The 21,581-nt window shown below is 50.2% G+C and overlaps 1 protein-coding gene across 2 annotated transcripts in view; it reads right to left on the reverse strand.

The window, feature by feature from the left end:
- TBC1D9B (TBC1 domain family member 9B) overlaps positions 1-21,581 on the reverse strand; it is a 52,372-nt gene that overhangs the window by 24,692 nt on the left and 6,099 nt on the right. For both annotated transcript variants that reach the window (XM_039460661.2, XM_039460660.2), the window contains exons 3-7: positions 18,619-18,737; positions 10,472-10,700; positions 9,348-9,606; positions 7,561-7,768; positions 3,932-4,144 (exon numbers count right to left, since the gene is read on the reverse strand). In XM_039460661.2, the coding sequence (XP_039316595.1) occupies positions 3,932-4,144; positions 7,561-7,768; positions 9,348-9,606; positions 10,472-10,700; positions 18,619-18,737 (1,028 nt within the window). The remainder of the gene's footprint in view (positions 1-3,931; positions 4,145-7,560; positions 7,769-9,347; positions 9,607-10,471; positions 10,701-18,618; positions 18,738-21,581) is intronic.

The following is a 21,581-nucleotide window of genomic DNA, read 5'->3' on the forward strand; positions in this document are numbered from 1 at the left end:
GGGAGGAACCTGGAGGACATTGTGCTAAATGAAATAAGCCAGGCACAAGACGGAAAATACTCTATGATTCCACTTATGTGTATTACTTAGAAGAGTTAAATTTAGAGTCAAAAGGTAGAATGGTGGTTGCCAGGGGCTGGGGAGTGGGGACTGAGGAGTTACTGTTTACTAGGTTCAGAGTTTAAGTTTTGCAAAATTGAAAAAGTTCTGTGGATGGATGGTGGTGATGGCCTAACAATGTGAAATGTATAATGGTAAATTTTGTTACGTCTATTTTATCACAATAATATCTACCTCCTGAATCTGACCACTTCTTACTACCTGCACTGCTCCCATCCTTGATGCTGGACTCTGTCATCTTGTGCCCCTGCTACTGTGATGGCCTTCATCTGACCTCCTTGCTTCTATTCTTGCTACCTTGGTCCAGCGCTGCCCAAGAGAGATGACTGCCACAAATGTAACTGTAAATTTTCTAGTAGCCACATTAAAAAGTCCTAAATTAGGCCGGGCATGGTGGCTCAAGCTTGTAATCCCAGCACTTTGGGAGGCCGAGGCAGGTGGATCACGAGGTCGAGATCGAGACCATCCTGGTCAACGTGGTGAAACCCCGTCTCTACTAAAAATACAAAAAATTAGCTGGGCATGGTGGCGCGTGCCTGTAATCCCAACTACTCAGGAGGCTGAGGCAGGAGAATTGCCTGAACCCAGGAGGCGGAGGTTGCGGTGAGCCGAGATCGCGCCATTGCACTCCAGCCTGGGTAACAAGAGTGAAACTCCGTCTCAAAAGAAAAAAAAAAAAAAAGTCCTAAATTACTGAGATTAATTTTAATAATACATTTGACTTAATCTAATATATCCAAAATATTAACAACGGAGCGGCTGGGCTGGTGGTTCAAGCCTGTAATCCCAGCACTTTGGGAGGCTGAGGCAGACAGATCACCTGAGGTCAGCATATTGAGACCAGCCTGGCCAACATGGCAAAAACCCAACTCTACTAAAAGTACAAAATTAGTCAGGTTTGGCAGCAGACACCTACAATCCCAGCTACTTGGGAGCTGAGGCAGGAGAATCACTTGAACTCGGGAGGTGGAGGTTGCAGTGAGCCGAAACTGTGCCACTGCACTCCAACCTGGGCGACAGAGCAACACTGTTTCAAAAAAATAAAACAAAAGCCTGGGTATAGTGGCTCACATCTGTAATCCCAGCACTTTGGGAGCCTGAGGCGGGCGGATCGCCTGAGATTGGGAGTTCGAAACCAGCCTGACCAACATTGAGAAACCTTATCTCTACTAAAAATATGAAATTAGCTGAGCCTGGTGGCGAATGCCTGTAATCCCAGCTACTCAGGAGGCTGAGGCAGGAGAATTGCTTGAACCCGAGAGGTGGAGGTTGCGGTGGTGGTGCCACTGCACTACAGCCTGGGCAACAAGAGCAAAACTCTGACTCAAAAAAAAAGATGGAGATATTTTGTTTCTCTTTTCATATTAAGTCTCCAAAATCCATGTATAGTGAATACGTACAGCACATTTCCATTGGGACCAGCCGGATTTCCAGTGCTCCATAGCCACATGTGGCTGCTGTATTAGACAGGCCACCTCTAATCCGTTGACAAAGTGGGTGGCCACAGTTATCCCACTAGTGTTTAAACAGGTTGTGCCCTCCTCTGGTCATGACTCTTCACTGGCTTCCCATCTCACCTAGAATCAAAGCTGCAGCACTCACAGGGCCTAAGGGCTTTTGGTGACTTGGCCTTCTGCCACCTCTCTGGTCTCGTCTCCTACACCTAGTCAGTGTCCTAAGCCCTGGTCCCAGGAGCTCATGCAATACCCAATCCTGTCTCTGAGCTTCCTGTGCTCTCTGCTCCAACACCTCTCCCCAGGCATGCTATGGCTGGCTCCCCTGCTTCTTTCAAGTTTCTCCTCCAGTGCTGCCTGATCAGAGAGGCTGCCCATTAGCATGAGAGAAAATGGAGCCCTTCTTTTCCTGGCACTCCTGATCCCCTCATCCTGCTTTATTTCTACCCATAGCCCTTACCGCTGCCTGACATATTGTTTGTTTATTTGCTTACTGTCTCCCTCACCAGAATATTAGCTCTAAGTGAACATGCACTGTGTCCAGTATGTTCACTGTTCTATTCCTGGGGCCTGGAATAACAGCTGGCACCTAACAGGAATGCAGTAACATGTGCTTGGATGCACGAAGCTGAGTGCCTGGGAGGGGCCGTGAGTGGTGCTTACTCAGTCATCAGGAAGTGTGCGGCCTCATGGAGGCAGAGGAGGCTCGACCACCCTGCTCACTGCCCCTCCACCCAATCCAACTTCACTCTTTCTTGAAATCCCAGATGAAGCCCAACCTCCTCCACACCTTTCTTAATGTGTCTAATCTACACTGATTTCACCCACTCCTTCCTATCTGCTCATCTATGTAGTAATTTATTTAGCATCTATTATTGGGGTGGACAATGTAAAGGCCTGCCTGGGCCGGACCATGCAGGGTTCTAGGGCACTGAGGACACACGCTGCCACGGCTCCCATGCCTGCTGCCCAATGGGGATGGGGCCTGTAGGGCTGGGCACTGACTTTTCCAGAGAAGCTAGAGCTGTGGATTTGCATATGGACTCTTCTAATGGACAAATGTTTTTGCAAATTCAGACTCAACGACAGCAGCAGCACATTCACCTTGTCACACCAGGAAGCAAGGACTCAAAGACGATGAGTCTTGTACCCAGGGACTCTCAGGGCCATGCCAGATGAGCCCCTCTGGCCACAGATAGAATAAGAATAGTGATTCCAGTGGAAAGACACATATCCAGTTGCTTAAATCCATATGGTCCTAATTACGATAAAAAGTAAACCAAAAAACTCACTGGTCACATGTGGAAGACACTAGAAAAACCAACTCATCATTATTTTGACAACTGGTAAGAGGGAAGAGTAAAATATGTATTCGGCCTTTTCTCTATGAACTGTGCCTGGGGTCAGCTTCCCTCTTTGGGGAATTTCAGCTCCCAGATGAAAGGAGGGAAGGAATGAGCATGCTGCTGGCCGCTGGAGCCAGGCATGTTCTCAATGACTGACAGTGGCACAGAGATGTGGCCAGTTGCCAGACATCTCTTGCTGAAAGTACGCAGCACCTCAAGCTTGCCCACAGGCAGATCTACCAGAGCAGAAATCAACTGAGCCTGAATGTGATCACGGCTCTGGGTCTCACTGCTCAACCAACTTAAAGCAAGCAGGGGACACAGGAGCTTGCTAAATGCCTGCGGCAGATGCAATCAGCAAAACCAGATGATGAGAGACTCTATGGGACAAGTGACCAATTCCTTTAACAAAATATTGCAGAAGGAAAAAGAGGAGCTAGGTGGAGCAGAAGCCCATAGGTTAAAGTGATATAAGAGACCTATCAACCACCAGTGACATGTGTGACTTTTGTGTGCCTCAGTTGAAATAATAAAACTGTGAAAAGTACACTTGCACATGGGGAAATGTGAATACAATATTTGATGATATTAAGGAATTACTGTTAAGTTTGCTGGTACAATAGTGATATTACAGTTCTACCGGCAAGAACCTCAGACTGAAAGCCTGGCAGAAAAGGCCATGAGAACAAAGCCAAAGTGTACAGGCCTCCACAGTGTGGCCTTGCTCTCAGTGTAGCAGCAATGTCAAAAGGACAGCCAGAGATGGTTCCTGTCAACGGGCCCAGCAGGAATGAGGAGTACTGGGGTGTGTGGCTGGGGATGTAGAGAGGCTGTGATATTGCTGGGCAGCATGAGGCTGGGCTAGGGGTCTCTTGCCAGCTGTCACACATCAGCCCCCAGCCCGAGGCCCACAGCAGACACCATGGGATCAGGCTCCAGTGGGGAGGCTGATGGCTGCCCTGGCTCTTTCTGGGCCCAACTCAACCCTGCTGCCTCCAAGGGGCTTCTCACCTCTGTGCTAGGGTCCACAACACTGGCTTTCCTGCTTCCGACGATGCCGCCTGGCTGCTTGGATGGCGTTTTCTGGAGGAAGTCAGAGATCCTCTGAACCAAGAAATCACGGTCTTTCAGGTTGGCAAACAGGAATGTCATTTTGCTTTTGGTGCTGATGGACAGGGGGCTGGGCAGCACGCTGGAGCTGTCAGCTTTTTCAACGATGGTCACCTGAGAAGGCAGAAGCACTCTTTTGGGTGTCTGCATCTCAGGCCCTGCAGCTGGGCATGGTTTGTGAATGACTGTCCTGCAGCTGTCCTCTCCTGGGCACAATGCAGTGAGTGGCCTGACTCTGCAACCTGCTGCATGTAGCCTCGAGCAAGCTGCTTGAGCCTCTAAGGTCCTGTTTTTCCTGTCAACGGGGGCAAGTGCACTGGCCATGCAGGGCGGTTCTGAGGATGATGATGTAAAGTGCTCAGCCCATGCCCATGGGCCAGCAGCATGCTCATTCCGTCCCTCCTTTCATCTGGGAGCTGCTGGCCTTTACTGGCTCTCAGACAGCTATCCTAAAGCAGGGCAAGCAGTTCCTTGCTTGCAGGACTGTCCCCTGCACTTGCTTCCAGGGAACACTTTTTGAAAGCAGGGGTCCTGGAGCTCAGCTCTGAACCCCTCTGAGGGATGGAGGGCACAGAACAGGCTTTCAGTGGGCACCTCTTCAGAGCCCAAGGCCTGGCAGGGAGATGACGAGGGACACACCAGCTGTGCACAATCATTGGGGGTGAGTGCTGGCAAGAGGGCAGGCTGGGTGGCCCCAGGCAGCTCTGCACTGAGGGCACCTATGGGGAGGTGGTCACTGAGCTAAGGCCTGGTCCAGCCAGGTGAGTGCTGGCAGGGGGCACAGCAGTCACCCTGCAGAGGTGGGTGGGACTGCCTAAGGGAGGAAGAGAAGGCCAGAGAAGCCAGGATAGCGTGAGTGGGGGAGGGGTGAGTGTGCATGTGCACTTTTTATGTCTGTGTGTGAACATATACATGTGGACATGTGCATGCTTGGGGTGTGCCTGGGCACAGGTCTGAGAGGGGACAGAGGCTCACAGAAGGCCTCACAGGTCACAGGAGGCAGGTGGGAGAAGATACTAGAGGACTCTAAGCAGGGTGGCAACACGCTCCGACTTGACATTTTATTTATTTATTTATTTATTTATTTATTATTATTATTATTTTTGAGACGGAGTTTCGCTCGTTACCCAGGCTGGAATGCAACGGCGCAATCTCAGCTCACCGCAACCTCCACCTTCTGGGTTCAAGCAATTCTCCTGCCTCAGCCTCCCGAGCTGGGATTACAGGCACGCGCCACCATGCCCAACTAATTTTTTGTATTTTTTTTTAGTAGAGACAGGGTTTCACCATGTTGACCAGGATGGTCTCGATCTCTTGACCTCGTGATCCACCCGCCTCGGCCTCCCAAAGTGCTGGATTACAGGCATGAGCCACCACGCCCGACCCCCAACTTGACATTTTAAATTTTGCTGGCTGCTGTGGGAGGATGCGTCATAAAGGAGCTAAGTGTGTTGGGCCAGGTGCAGGGGCTCACGCGTGTAATCCCAGCACTTTGGGAGGCTGAGGAGGGAGGATTACTTCAATCCAAGAGTTTGAGACCAGCCTGGGCAACATGGTGAACCCCTGTCTCTGTTAAAAAAAAAATGGCTAGGTGTGGTGGCGTGCATCTGCTGTCCTACCTACTTGGGAGGTCAAGTTGGGAGAATCACTTAAGCCCAGGAGATCGATGCTGCAGTGAGCCATGATCACACCACTGCACCCCTGCCTAGGTAAGAGTGAGACTCTGTCTTTAAAACAAAAACAAAAACAGAAAGAGGGGGGTGGGGGTTAAGTGTGGTTAGGGAGTGGCTAAAGCAGATGATGATGTCTTAGGTAGTGGTGGTGGAGAGGAAAGGCTGAGCTCTGCGGGGCGAGCCGGCAGGACATGCTGTAGGTAGAGGACACAGGGAGGAGGAAGAGGCCAGAATCTAGGCTGATACATGGATTTTACCCAGGCAAAGGGTGGAAGTGGGGTCACTTCCTGAGGGAAGCTTAGAAGGGCATGCTTGGGAGTGAAATTCAAGAGCCCACTAGACCCATAGCAGAATGAGCTCTGTGCTCACGAGCCTGCAGGCTGGAACGTGGGGGAGCAGGTATGTTGAGGGGTTGGTGCTGGCTGGGTACGCTACTTCCACCCTGACCGGCTGCAGAGCGCCGTCGCTGGAGCACACCCAGCCCTCCAGTGTGGGCTAGCCCTGCTCCCCAAGCTTAGCCAGGGCTCTCTACCATCATAAATGTCAAGAGCCCAGCAGGACAAATTCAAATGGGACCTCAGGTGTCAGGAAGACCCCTAGGCCTGGGGGCCAGGTCAGTACAGTGCCTAGAACAGATCCACAGGGCCCTCGTGCTAAAAGAATATGGGGTCTAGGTCACACCTGAGCCTCTCAAACTGGAGCTTTTGGAGCTATGGCTCTTCTGAGGTCCTTCCCTCTGACTTCCCTTGGGGAAGCTGAGGCAGCAACTCTCCCACACCTATTCTCGGCCACACTTACAACTTGAGGGCTTTGTGCAAATGCCAGGGAAGAATCTTGTTTTTTTTTTTTTTTTTTTTTTGAGACAGTCTCACTCTGTTGCCCAGGCTGGAGTATAGTGGCGCAATCTCAGCTCACCACAACCTCCGCTCCTGGGTTCAAGTGATTCTCCTGCCTCAGCCTCCAGCGCAGCTGGGACTACAGGTGCATGTGCCATCATGCCCAGTTAATTTTTGTATTTTCAGTAGAGACGGGGTTTCACTATGTTGGCTAGGCTGGTCTGGAACTCCTGACCTCGTCGTGATCAGCCAGCCTTGGCCTCTCAAAGTGCTGGGACCACAGGCGTGAGCCACCATGCCCAGCCTTCACTTGCTTTTTATAATTAAAGTCAGTGCCCTGCTTGGCCACAAGGAAAGGAAAAGGAGGCCTTGGACCTGTCCTGAGTCAGTCTCATGCCTTTTGTCTGGGTGGGGGCCATTGTCCTTGCTGTCCACATCCCTTCACTGCAGTGCAGGACAGATGGCCTTGTTCCCATCAGGGTCACTGTGGAAGCCCAAGAAACCCAAGAAGGAGCAAGTGAGAACCAACCCTGCCCAACAGGGGAGGGCTGACCTCTGATGGCCTGCTGGAGCCTGAGCCACAGCCAAGGTGGTGTGTCCGGGGAGAGCTGGTGAGGTGGCCTCTGAAAGTGACGTGTGTGACTGGTACAGGAACACGGTGCTCTAAGCCCAGCCACAGAGCAGCGCTTTGCCAAAATTCAACTGCAGGGCACGGAAGGCAGGCCTGATAGAAACTCATGCATGGGAGGCCCTGTCTCCACTAGGCGAGTGACCTGACGGGACAAGCAGTGTGCCCCCACGATGCTGCCTGCCTCCCCCACAGTGCAGGTGCCTGTGGAGGGGCTCACTCAGCCTATACCCTCCACCTGTCCCATCACTGAGTGACATGTGGCTGCCTGGGCTGGGGCCTCCTCCCAGGTGCCCCTCAGTGAGCCACGGCAGAGCAGGACAGGCTGGTCCCTGAGCCCACTGATCCCTCGGGGCTGGAAAGGCCTTGGCCCCTCAACCAGGGGATGCTGACCTCCCTCAGGGGTATGATGAGGTGGCATGCATCTTCCTCCTTGCTGGCAAAGCAGATGTAGTTGTTGGAGATGAACATCTGGCCGGGGATGTGCAGCTTGTTAAACGGTGTCCACAGGGTACAGCTCGTGTGGCCGTCCAGCTGCTCATCCCTGGGCAGCCGGAATGTGGCTCGGTAGCACTCATTCTTGGCTCGGGCGTCCAGGTCTCTGGGGAAAGGAGGTGGGAGGACAGGAGGAAAGGGGACAAAGTCAGGACCAGCACACTCTCAAGGAAGCACTGGGGCCTCCCCAGCCCTCAGTTTCCGCACTGGGGTTCTCCCTTGAGCAAGTCATGCTCAGGGACCTTAGAGTTCAGTAAAAGATGCATACTGAGTGACCAGGCAGAAGGGGAAACAGTCACGTAACCAGTGAAGTGGCCAGCAATGTGTTCTGAGACTGCTTTGAAAAGTACACCTAGATGCTGGCCTGGCAATGTGCAACCCAACCCTCAGTAATGAAGAGCAGGCAGAGCCCAGGGCGCTGGCACTACGTCCCACTCAGACGGAGGGCCTGGGGCAGCTCTTCCACCCTGGACAGCCCTAACCCCACAGGGAGGAATTGAAACCTAGGCAAGGAGCTCCCCACAGGGAGGTGTGGAGCTAAAACTAAAGCACGCGGCTGCTAACAGAAAAGCACACCTGTGTATCTAATGGCTGTGACAGCTGTCCGGCCCAGGCCCTCACCCCTTCAGTGGTTCCGTCCATATAAACCCTCCCAGCTCCAAAGGGAGCCTCCTGCCTGCCCTGTGTTGTGGCAGCCTGACCAGGGCCTGACTGCACTCTCACTGGCAGTGCCGGGCGCGGTCACGTTCTATCTCTGCTTGTGTTCTTTCCAACAGGTCCCACAAGCCAACCCACCACTCGCATCCCAAGGGTGACATGCTTGCAAAATTTTCTGGTCCTGGAGGTGGACCCCAGAGTTTGGGCCTAGACCATGGTCTGTGGGTGCAATGCAGGCAATGATCTGACTGGAATGAGGTCACTGAACACACAGGGGTGAATCTGGCTGTGCTCAGGCTGGCTGTGGGACCCAGGGAAGCTCAGAGACCTTGGCCAGCCTCTTGAGTTTCCGACGAAGCTACAACCTAGGAGCCCAAACATAAGCCTGGGATGGCCAGCTGCTATGATGTGTTCCTGTCTATCAATCCCCTGGACAGGACAGCAGAGACCTCGGACCCACAAATGGCCCATCTTCTTGGCTGGCTTCAGACCCAGAGGCCTGCTTATCAAACCCAGGATCTCTGGGGCCCCCATGGCTGTGAGGGGCCTCTGGCCAAAAAGTCTTGGGGTATACAGGAGAGCTGTCAATCACAGTGGGATGGAGGCTGTGCACCTGAGCCCAGATTCACCGAAGCCTTCCTGGGGGGTGTCAGAGTACCCTGGCTGAGGTGGCTACATCCTGGCTCCAGTGCTCACTGAAGAACCTCAGGCAAGTTACTTAACCTCTCTGTGCCTCAGCTTCCTTGTCTGATACCTAGGGATGTAAGCGCCTCTTTCCATCATAGGACCAAGAGGAATAAATGGGAAGAACCTCCTCCCCATTAGTGGGACATCTCTACTATCTCTTGCTGCCTCTCCACACAGTACTGCAATGATCTGTTTACCTGGCTTCCCTCACAAGTGGGGAGCCCATGAGGGGGAAGCGTGGATACCTTCTCCAGGTCTACACACTTGGACCAGGCAGGTCCCAGGCATGGTCAGCGAACCTGGCTCACATGAGCCTACCCCAGCCCTGGAGGGCAACGTACCGCTTCAGGGCTGAGATGTTCCTGTGTGGCCGGATGGGCCTAGGCAGGGCCTTGTCCTCCAGGAAGCCCTCGCTGTCCAGCAGCTGCCGCATGGCCAGGTTGGCTAACTGCTCCATGAGCTTGAAGGTCTCGCCGATGTTGAGGAACATGGAGAAGAAGAGCTCCTGGTCACGGGTCTCCACGTGGATGCTCTCGGGAAAGAGCAGGGTGGCATTCTTCTCCAGACGTGTTATGTCCACCCACTGTACCACGAGGTTCACTGTGCCCACAGGGACAGACACACTACAGGTTAGGGCCCGGCAGGGTGAGACTCCTGATGCTCATCTGTACCCCAGACCCAGCCCAGGGAATTGCTCTCTGGGGGTACTTCCTGTGTGCCCTGGGTGCCCAGGCCTGGTTGGGCTGAGTCACGCCCTCCATACGGAGAGACCAGGCCACTGAGGTGTCTGCTGCCTTCCACAACAACCATACACAGTGTCTGCCCCACCAGTGGCTGAAGGTGAAAGGAATGTGAACTACCGAGACCCACCCAGCAGCCCCCATGACTGGAAGTGCACTGATGTGTAAACAGTCACAGCACGACACAGCCTACACAGAGCAGGACCTGGCCCCGGCTGATGGGAGGTGATTGGACACCTGGTTGTGACAGGTAAGCAGCAAAGGCAGGAGAGGGCACAGTCTGTGGGCTGAGGGAGGTGAGAAGGGAGAAGGGCTTGGTAGGCTTGGGGATAGCTAAGACCCTGGGGGCTCTTTGTGGAGCTGCTGGGGAACCAGGCTCCCAACCTGTGGCTGGGGTGTTTGCAGGGAGAGACCTGCAGCAGGTGAGGGCTGTGGCATGCACCCAAGACACTGCATGACATGCAATCACCAGGAATTCGGGGCAGAAGTGTGCCCCAAATATGCCAGCCTGGCAGAAGAGGGCAGGAGAACTCGACAGCAAGTGGTAGGCATGGTAAAAGCCAGCTGGGAGCAGGTGTACACCTGGCCAAGGCTGAGCAGTCTCATCCCGGGCCACTAAGGTGGCATTTGGGTTTCAGGGAGACCCCTCTGATGGCTATGTGGGGATGGAGTATCTGGGGGCCGAGGGCATGGAGGGGCTGGGGCACACTGAGGGGCTGGCTCACCTTCCTTCCCCAGCAGGAAGGAGTAGAAGCACAGGTGGTTGACCGTCAGGTAGAGCCAGCCCTGCCGGGGCACACGGCCCTTCCAGTAGCTGCAGGAGTAATAGTTCACCAGCTTCTCACCCTCAGGCATCCCAAACTGCTTCCGCATCTTTAGCTCGGCCTCCTTGAACTTCCCAGGGTCCTCGTCTCCCTGGGGCTGCAAGTTCTTGTTCTCTTCTGCAATGATGCCCTGGAGGAAGGCAAGAGGACAAGGGCTTGCCCTGCAAAGTCCTGGACAGATCAAAGGGTGGAGCAGAGAGGCCCAGGGAACCCAGGACTAAAGGGATCTCGGTCTAAGGGCTACAGAAACAGGTGGTAATAGTCAGTGGCTGTTGCTGGCTTGCAGTCAAGGCGCACAGACAACAGACATTGCCTATGTGACGCTCCAGACAAGTTCCTGCAACTCCCTGAACTATTGTCATCACTGGCTGTGAGCAGAGGCTTTAAAAAAAAAATTAAGACAAGGTCTCACTCTGTCACCCAAGCTGGAGTGCACATGGCTCACTGTAGCCTTGACCCAGCAGCTGAAGCCATCCTCCTGCCTCAGCATCCTGAGTAGCTGGGACAATAGGTGTGTGCCACCATACCTGGCAAATTTTGTACTTTTTATAGAAATGGGGTTTTTCCATGTTGCCCAGGCTGGTCTCAAATTCCTGGGCTCAAGTGATCTGCCCGCCTCAGCCTCCCAAAGTGCCGGGATTACAGTCGTGAGTCACTGTGTCTGGCCTGACACTTTTTAAATGAATATTTCCACTCTTTTCTTTCTTTTTGAGACAGAGTCTCATTCTGTCACCCAGGCTGGAGAGCAGTGGTGCAATCTCAGCTCACTGCAACCTCTGGCTCCCAGGTTCAAGCGATTCTCCTGCCTCAGCCTTCTGAGTAGCTGGGACTACAGGTGCATGCTACCACACTCAGCTAATTTTTTGTATTTTTGGTAGAGATGGGGTTTCACTGGGTTAGCCAGATGGTCTCGATCTACTGACCTCATGATCCATCTGCCTCGGCCTCCCAAAATGCTAAGATTATAGGCATGAGCCATCGTACCTGGCTTTTTTTTTTTTTTTTTTTTTTGAGATGGAGTCTCACTCCGTCACTCTGGCTGGACAGCAGTGGCACAATCTCAGCTCACTGCAACCTCTGCCCCTCAGGTTCAAGAGATTCCCCTGCCTCAGCCTCCCAAGTAGCCGGGACTACAGGCACGTGCCACCACGCCCAGCTAATTTTTTGTATTTTAGTAGAGACGGGGTTTCACCATGTTGGCCAGGCTGGTCTCGATCTCCTGATCTCCTTATCTGTTCGCCACAGCCTCCCAAAGTGCTGGGATTACAGGTGTGAGCTACCGTGCCTGGCCCATTTTAGTTATTTTCATGTAAAATTGTTGAAACATATTATCCACAAACATGGTAAAAAAAAAAAATGCATATAGTAGAAATGTGTGTTCAATGAAAAGGGAATCTTCTCTCGTCCTCTGCAGTGGCTTTCCTGGTTCCCTCTAGGCTCGCGAACACCGATGGATCCATCCGCAAATGCCTGTTTCCCTCTTTTCCCGTTTATTTGCCCCAACAGGATCACCCTGTAGCCCTGTTCTGTAAAGTGCTTATCTCATCACATCCTGGAGGACGCAATGCACTTGACCCACTGTGTGCCAGGGGGCTCCTGCCTCTCGGCCCTGCACACAGACCAGCGGCAGGACCCACAGGTTCCGGGCCCATCCATACTCCCTCATGGTGCTGCCATTGTTGCTGGGCTTGGGGTGCCCAGAGACATCCCCTTGGGGCACAGAGCCAGCCCCAAGCCTCCTGGGGTAAAAGAGGTCCTCAGTGCCCTCAGCTCAAAATGTACACATTAATTTCCTAGAAGGACAATTACAGGATAAACCAAAGTAAGTCAAGGTCAGTGCAGATGGCTGTGCCGCCACCCGTCGCTCTGTCCATGGGCAGGGAGGACAGCCACAAGCCTCGGTGAGGACTGAAAGGTGGGGCCTGCTCTGATTTCTTCTATTTCTCAGAGCAGCCAGGGAAGGAAATCAGAATATGTCATCCCAAAATATGCCTCTTTGACATAAGAAGTATTTTGAGCTGAAGACAATTAAGTAGCAGCAAATACGGGAAAAGCTCTCTCTGCCTTCCAGCTTTCTGCATAAAAGCTGGATATACATTCACCTTTACTGGAGACAATTCTAGATTCCATCGGCCCAGAGATGACACCATAGGTGTCTGCAAACAAGCCTTAGTCCATTAGTTTCATCCCATGCATCTACATTTCTGTTTCCTGCCCTTGAAAGCCTAAGCTGCTATCCTCCGTCCGGCTATTGCTATTTAAGTGGACTGCTGCTGTGTTAAGAGGCTGTGTAAACTCAATTCTAACTAAACTTTTGAGTTTATTTAGAATTTCTCCCTTGAATATACGGGATACAGACATTAGTAAACTTCTGCTTTTCTCTTGTTAATCTGTCTATTGTAACAGAGCCCCAGACAAGAACCTAAATGGGGAGAAGGAAAAGGGGTTTTTCTTCCCTTCTACTAGCATCGCCACAGCTGCGATCTAAACATCTCTCTCCAGGGCCCTTTGGTGCGTCTGCAGAGTGCTCCTACAGGAACCAGGCTACAGGATTTAGTCCAGTGTCTGGGAAAAGCCTTGGCAAACACCCTCCTCATTATTAGGGCTCTGCCTTGGTTTCCTGCTGCCTCTGATTCTACCCTACTGGGAGGCTGAAAACATGTCCCACCCATGGAAAGAAATGAAGCAACCCCGGCCAGCCCATGGTGGCCCAGCCACCTCTGCAGCTATCCCAGCAGCACTGCCCTTCAGCCCACCATCCCAGGTCAATGGCCTGCTCTGAGCTTCCCTCTGCATTCTTCACCGGGACTCACTATCCCTGAGCCTGCAGGCCACTTTCCAGCCTCCACTCAGGAGGAACAGTCCCTACCAAGGCAACTGGCTCATGGGGTTGAAATTTCGTTTGTTAACAGATAGAATCCATCTGTAAAATCACTGGGTAGATTTTAAACTACAAATGCAATTTCTCCAACAGCTGCAGCATTTTCAGGTTTCCTACTTCTTCCTGAGCCGCTGTGCAGTTAAGTTGTATTACACGGTAGGACAAACAATGGCCCCACAAAGATGTCCACATCCTAATCCCCAGGACCTTGGAATATGGGACCTACTTAGCAAAAGGAACTCTGCAGAAGTGACTAAAGATCTTGAGAGGGGAGGTGACCCTGACAGAAGGTGAGGTGATCAGAAAAGGAGAGAGGGAGTGGAATAGATGAACGGAGGGACTGGCTGAGCTGAAGATGCTATGCTGCTGGCATGAAGATGAAGGAAGCGGCCAAGAACCAAGGAATACAGGCAGCCTCTACAAGTTGGGAAAGGAAAGGGAACAATTCTCCCCTCAGAGCCTCTGGAAGAAACACCGCTTGCAGACAACGCCTGGATTTCAGCCAAGTAAGACCAATTCTGGCTTCTTGGCCTCCAGAACTGTAAGATAGTAAATTTGTGACTTTTTTTTTTTTTTTTTTTAGATGGAGGTTTGTCTTGTTGCCCAGGCTGGAGTGCAATGTCATGATCTCAGCTCACTGCAATCTCTACTTCCCGGTTCAAGCGATTCTCCAGTCTCAGCCTCCCTAGTAGCTGGGATTACAGACGCCCACCACCACGCCTGAGTAATTTTTGTATTTTAAGTAGAGATGGGGTTTCGTCATGTTGGCCAGGCTGGTCTCGAACTCCTGACCTCAGGTGATCCGTCTGCCTTGGCCTCCCAAAGTGCTGGGATTACAGGTGTGAGCCACTGTGCCTAGCCAAATTTGTGTTCTTTTAAGCCACTAAGTTTATGATAACTTGTTGCAGAAGCAATCAGAAACCTAATAAATGTTATTCTAATAAAGTGCCCATTTTGTCTAAATTTTTTTTTTTTTTGAGACAGAGTCTCGCTCTGCTGCCCAGGCTAAAATGCAGGGGTGCGATCTTGGCTCACTGCAACCTCTGCCTCCCAGGTTCAAGTGATTCTCTTGCCCAGCCTCCCGAATAGGTGGGATTACAGGTGTGTGCCACCACACCCCACTAATTTTTTGTATTTTCAGTAGAGATGAGGTTTTGCCATGTTGGCCAGGCTAGTCTTGAACTCCTGGCCTCAAGTGATTCACCTGCCTTAGCCTCCCAATGTGCTGAGATTACAAGTATGAACTACTGCGTCCAGCCCCCTTTTGTCTAAATTCTTAAAGGTACTGGTTTAAGGCTGTTTGTTATCCTGTCTCTCTTTAGAGGTTTGCATTTTTTTTTTTTTACAGATGGCATATCCCCAACATTGCATATTTGAGGTTTCTCTCTTTTGTCTTGGGTCCCTTTTGCTACAGGTTTGCTAATATTTGGGGATCTGTTGCTCTTCTCTATGGCTCCCTTGTTTTCTACAGAAATAACATTGGCCCTCTATTATTTCCTTCTGTCTTACTTCTTGGTTTCTATGGAGTTCTTTTTCTAACTTACTCATTTATTTTCATTCATCCTTCTTTTATAAGATTGAAAGCTTTAAATTTCCTTCTGTGTACTGCTCTCACTGCATCCTACATATCCCGATTAGTATCTCAATTATCTTCTTTTTTTTTGAGATGGAGTCTCACTGTTGCCTAGGCTGCAGTGCAGTGGTATGATCTCAGCTCACTTCATCCTCTGCCTCCTAAATCCAAGTGATTCTCCTGCCTGTCTCTCGAGTAGCTGGGACTACAAGTGCGCACCACCACACGCAGCTACTTTTTCTTTTGAGACAGAGCCTTGCTCTGTCACCCAGGCTGCAGTGTGGTGGCATGATCTCAGCTCACTGTAACCTCTGCCTCCCGGGTTCAAGCGATTCTCCTACCTTAGTCTCCCAGTAGCTAGGATTACAGACATGTGTCTGTAATTTTTGTATTTTTAGTAGAGACAGGGTTTCACCATGTTTGCCAGGCTGGTCTCAAACCCGTGACCTTGTGATCCACTCACCTTGGCCTCCCAAAATGCTGGGATTACAGGCATGAGCCACCATGCCCGGCCGCCAGCTACTTTTAAAAAATTTTTTAGCCAGGCGCAGTGGTTCACACCTGTAATCCCAGCACTTTGGGAGGCCAAGGCAAGCAAATCACCTGAGGTCGGGAGTTCGAGACCAGCCTAACCAGCATGGAGAAACCCCATCTCTACTAAAAATACAAAAAATTAGCCAGGCATGGTGGTGCATGCCTGTAATCCCAGCTACTTGGGAGGCTGAGGCAGTAGAATGGCTTGAACCTGGGAGGCAGAGGTTGCAGTGAGCCAAGATCACGCCATTGGACTCCAGCCTGGGCAACAAGAGTGAAATTCCATCTCAAAAAAAGGACTTTTTTTTTAGTAGAGACGGGGTTTTCCCATGTTGGCAGGCTGGTCTCAAACTCCTGCTTTAAGTGACCCACCGGTTTTGGCCTCCCAAAGTGCTGGGATTACAGGCGTGAACTACCACACTTGGCCTCAATTCTAAACATTTTTTTTTTTTGAGAAGGAGTTTTGCTCTTGTTACCCAGGCTGGCGTGCAATGGCGCGATCTCAGCTCACTGCAACCTCCGCCTCCTGGGTTCAGGCAATTCTCCTGCCTCAGCCTCCTGAGTAGCTGGGATTACAGGCACGCACCACCATGCCCAGCTAATATTTTGTATTTTTAGTAGAGACGGGGTTTCACCATGTTGACCAGGATGGTCTTGATCTCTTGACCTCGTGATCCACCCACCTCGGCCTCCCAAAGTGCTGGGATTACAGGCTTGAGCCACCGTGCCCGGCAATTCTAAATGTTTTCTAATTTCCATTTCTTCCTTGGCTTATGAGTCATTTAGAGTTTGTGCTGCTGATTCATTTGTTGGGCCAGGCATATAGGAGACAGTGAATAATGCCATGACTACTATTATTATCATCGCCCAATTGCTCACCAGAGAGTAAAGGCTTGCTTCTGCTCTCTCCATCTGTTTTCCTAGAGACAGAGGCAACCAGGTCTCATCTTGAACCCCAAAGCACACCGAGAAGAGCTGAGAAACTTGGTAATGTCTGCCAAGGCTTAGGAAGTTCTGGTATCAGGAATTCACAAGGGCCCGCCCAAAGCAACTTTGTACCACATGACTTTGACCTAGTAAGAGCCCTCCCATGAATCTAACTTAAGGCAATAACCTAACAGAAAAAAAAGATACATACATTCAGGCCAGGTGTGGTGGCTCATGCCTGTAATCCCAGAACTTTGGGAGACCAAGGCAGGCAGATCATCTGAGGTCAGGAGTTTGAGACCAGTCTGGCCAACATGGCAAAACCCCATCTTTACTTTTTTCTTTTTTTTTGAGATGGCATCTTCCTCTGTCACCCAGGCTGGAGTGCAGTGATGTGATCTCTGCTTATTGCAATCTCTGCCTGCTGGGTTCAAGCAAGTCTCCTGTTTCAGGTCCTGAGTAGATGGGAGTACAGGTGCACACCACCATGCCTAGTTAATTTTTGCATTTTTAGTAGAGATAGGGTTTTTCCATGTTGGCCAGGCTGCTCTCGAACTCTGGACCTCAGGTGATCCACCCACCTTGGCCTCCCAAAGTGCTGGAATTACAGGTGTGAGCCACTGCGCCCAAACCCCCATCTCTACTAAAATTACAGAAATTAGCTCAGCGTGGTGGTATGTGCCTGTAATCCCAGCTACTTGGGAGGCTGAGGCAGGAGATTCGCTTGAACTTGGGAGGTATAGGTTGCAGTGTGCTAAGACTGTGCCACTGCACTCCAGCCTAGGCAACAGAGTGAGACCCTGTCTCAAAAAAAAAAGACGTATACATTTACATAAATGACCATTATTCCATTAATTATCCCCAAGAGGAAACAACCTAGAGATCACCATGAGTTTTCACACACTGCTATAATTTTCATAACCATTGCTTTGATGGCTACAAAATACTGCACTAAGTATACCATATATAACTTATATGACTTAATAAGTACCTTGAACACACAGCACTTAGCACAATGAGCATACATAAAGTGCTCAGTAAATGTCAGCACCTACTATTACTTTCATGTTGCAGAGGAGAGAACAGCTGCTTTTCTCCCTTATCATGGGACCAGGAGGCATCGTTTCCAGTCTTTTTGGGAAACATATTAAACTGTGTTTATATATATATAAAATGTATATTTAAAAAATACATATATAGGGCCGGGCGCGGTGGCTCACACCTGTAATCCCAGCACTTTGGGAGGCCGAGGTGGGTGGATCACGAGGTCAAGAGATCGAGACCATCCTGGTCAACATGGTGAAACCCCGTCTCTACTAAAAATACAAAAATTAGCTGGGCATGGTGGCGCGTGCCTGTAATCCCAGCTACTCGGGAGGCTGAGGAAGGAGAATTGCCTGAACTCAGGAGGCGGAGGTTGCGGTGAGCCGAGATTGTGCCATTGCACTCCAGCCTGGGTAAAAAGAGTGAAACTCCGTCTCAAAAAAAAAAAAAAAAAAAAAAAATATATATATATATATATATAAATATATATGAGTGTATGTATACATATATACACACACACATATATATATATTTTAAAGACAAGGTCTCGCTATGTTGTCCAGGCTGGTCTCAAACTCCTGGGCTCGAATGATCCTCCTGCCTTGCCTTCCAAAGTTCTGGGATTACAGATGTGAGCCACCGTACCTGGCCCTTTAAACTGTATATTCTGCACATATAAATACACTGTGGGGTAAACTCCAAGAAATGGAATTTTGGGTAAAGGATGTGTGTCTTTTAAAATAACATTAGTTTTATAATTAAAAAAACTCAAAATATCCTATTGTTTCCAGTGTCTCTTCTGGCACACAGAATTGTCTATCTGCATACGCCTTCCAAGGCACTTGGGTAGGAATGGAAGCCCCAAGCTAGGCTTCAGTAGCCTCCAGGTCCCAGCCAGGGTTAAGACGGGGTTTTCCTGGGTCATGAGTTCCTCTGCCCCTTTCAACTCCAAGAGAAGGAGCACTGACACTTCAGTCTCCACCTCTGAAAAACTGGGACACATCCTACATCGTAAAGATTAAACAGGATAATACACGAGAGTATTGCCGGCCAGGGAAGAGTGAGCACAGGGTGGCACGTAAACCTTACATGTATCTTGCCCTTGACGAAGGTGGTGATATCTTCCTCACTGTCAAAGATGGACAGTGTCTGGAGCAAGTTATTTTCCAGCCATTCCCAGTGTTTTGTGATCTCTTTGCGCGAAGAACCTAGAAGAGGTTTGGTGAAGTAAAAGAAAAATAATAAATTCACCAGGCCTTAAACACAAATTCAAAGAAGCGAGATGAAAGTGGGCAATCTAATTTGCTAAATCATAGCGACTAAAATCTTCAAGCTGCTTAGTCTTTTCCCTCTTAAGCTTATGAATATGTGTATAACCAAAGTAATAAGTGGTCCTGGTAAAAAAACAAAAAATTAAACGTCCAGGCAGAATCACAGTCATGTGGGAGAGAATGTTTCCACCTGTCCCCGAAGCCAACAGTGAGAGTCACTGTTTCCTATGTGTCCTAGAAATAGTCTGTGCGTCTGAAAGTTTACTTATACTTTTCCTCATGTTGAAAGAGCTTAATGTGGCCTTCGCTATGTATGTGTTAATCAGACACAGTCACACTTGGCATAAATGAGTCCAGCTCCTTCCTGAGAATCCAGGTGTCCACAGACAGCAGCCGGAGCTTTCTACAAGACTCCAGGCCCCTGGCCTCCTAGGCTCCTGCTGGGCAGGCAAGTAGCTACTGTCCCTCTCTTCAGTTTCTCCTGGCCACCCTCTTCCCTAATGTCTGCCCCACCTAGGAGGGAGGCGGTCCCTGTACTCCACAGGCCCAGTGGAAATAAAAAAATGTAGAGAAAGTCTGGGTGCCATGGCCGATGCCTGTAATCCCAGCACTATGGGAGGCCAAGGCAGGAGGACCATTTGAGCCCAGGAGTTCAAGACCAGCACGGGCAGTATGGTGAAACCAAAAATACAAAAAAATTAGCTGGGCGTGGTGGTGTGTGCCTACGGTCCCAGCTACTCAGGACACTGAGGTAGGATTGCTTGATCCTGGGAGGCAGAGGCTCAGTGCAGCCTGGGTGACAAAGTGAGACCCCATCTCCAAAAAAACAGAACACACAAAACAAAAATGTAAACATGGCAGCACGATGCCACTTGCAAAGGGTAGAACTGTTTGCTCTCATCAAGGAATTGGGGAAGAAGCCACAGGGGAAGAGCAAAGGGATGAGAGATCTCTGCCTGGCCTGGCTCCCCCTACTCCCAGCACCTGTTTCTGGGGTTTTGCCTATGCTGAATGAACACAAGGATGAGGAGTGAATGACACCCCGAATCGTTCTCAGCTGTCCAGGGGTGGGATAGGAGGCCCACCACCAGGCATGCAGAGAGCCTTGGCCAAGACACGAGTCCAGTGTGACTGTGAACCACATGTTTCTGCTGGGGTGCCTTCCCCTGGCCACCCTCCTTCCCTACGTGACCATGCTCTTCTGCCAGCTAGAGATAGCTCCAACCCTCCCTCCAGGCCATGCTCGGCCTGTCACCTACTCCAGCCCATGGCACCTGCTTATAACTGTGTCACAGCCTGGCTCTTCTGCTTGGGGCTGATCTGTTTGCTTTGTCAAATCTCCTCAAGCAGACCCTGACCTAAGAAGCAAGGCCACAGGACAGATCCTCCCCTGATGGGCCTCAGGGAGGATGCCCATGGGAAAATGATTGTACTCAGAATCACATAGCTTGCAGTGAGTCACAAAAGGCCCCAGAATTACTCCTGGAAACCCCTTATGTTATCTGTAATTTAGTTTTAACTTTTTTTTTATTTTTCTTTGCATTTCTATAATAGCCTCCTTTTCCTGATACACAGAGGACAAGGCCTAGTTGGTAGGTAGAGATTTCTTTTTCAGTCTCTTTGCCAGGAACCCACAGTTGAATCTGGAAGTCAGATTTACATGTGGTACAAGTCTACTGTATCATTTTCTTTTACACATACATTCCTAGAAAACTGAAACAGAAGATATCTCCTAGCTGTCTGTGTAGATATGTCAGCACTTTAATAAAAAATATTGGCTGGGCGCGGTGGCTTACACCTGTAATCCTAACACTTTGGGAGGCCTAGGTGGGTGGATCACGAGGTCGGGAGATTGAGACCATCCTGGCCAACATGGTGAAACCCCGTCTGTACTAAAAATACAAAAATTAGCTGGGAATGGCGGCCCATGCCTGTATCTCAGCTACTCAGGAGGCTGAGGCAGAGGAATCGCTTGAACCAGGGAGCTAGAGGTTGCAGTGAGCCGAGATCATGCCACTGCACTCCAGCCTGGCAACAGAACAAGACCTTGTTTAAAAAAAAAAAAAAAAAAATATATATATATATATATATATATTTACAGGCCAGTCACAGTGGCTCACTCCTCTAATCCCAGCACTCTGGGAGGCTGAGGCAGGAGTATCACTTGAGCCCAGGAGTTTGAGACCAGCCTGGGCAACAGGGCTGTCTCTACGAAAAATTGAGAAAATTAGTCAGGCCTGGTTGTGCGGGCTAATCAGGAGGCTGAGGTGGGAGGACTGCTCCAGCCGGGGAGCTGCAGTGAGCTGTGACTGCACCACAGCACTCCAGCCTGGGCAAGAGAGATACTGTCTCAGAAACAATTTTTGTTGTTAAACATATGTGCACTAAAAAATATTAGTTATAAGTAACTCAATCTTCATTTAATACTAAGAAAATGAACTACTCAATCTCTATGCTAGGCACTGGGAATAAAAATAATAGCTAATTAGAGTATTAAATGCTATTTCTGTTTTCAGAGTTTTCCATGGATTATCTTATTTCATTCTCAGAACACAGTGGAGACAGGTACCATTATTTTCATTTTAATAGATGAAGCTGAGGCACAGAGAGGTAAAATAAGTCACCCAAGGTCACACAGCTGGGAAGTGATCAAACCAGAATCCTAACCCTGGCTGCCTGGCTGCAGAGCCTGCCCTCGCCCTCAGGAGCTCCCAACCTCATGGGCTTCCGTGTAAAAGAGTGCGCAGACACGTCAAGTCCCAAGGAGTAAGAAGGAAGGAT

This window comes from Saimiri boliviensis, chromosome 20 (genome assembly GCF_048565385.1).
Source record: "Saimiri boliviensis isolate mSaiBol1 chromosome 20, mSaiBol1.pri, whole genome shotgun sequence".
In the NCBI taxonomy this organism is placed as follows: Eukaryota; Metazoa; Chordata; class Mammalia; order Primates; family Cebidae; genus Saimiri; species Saimiri boliviensis.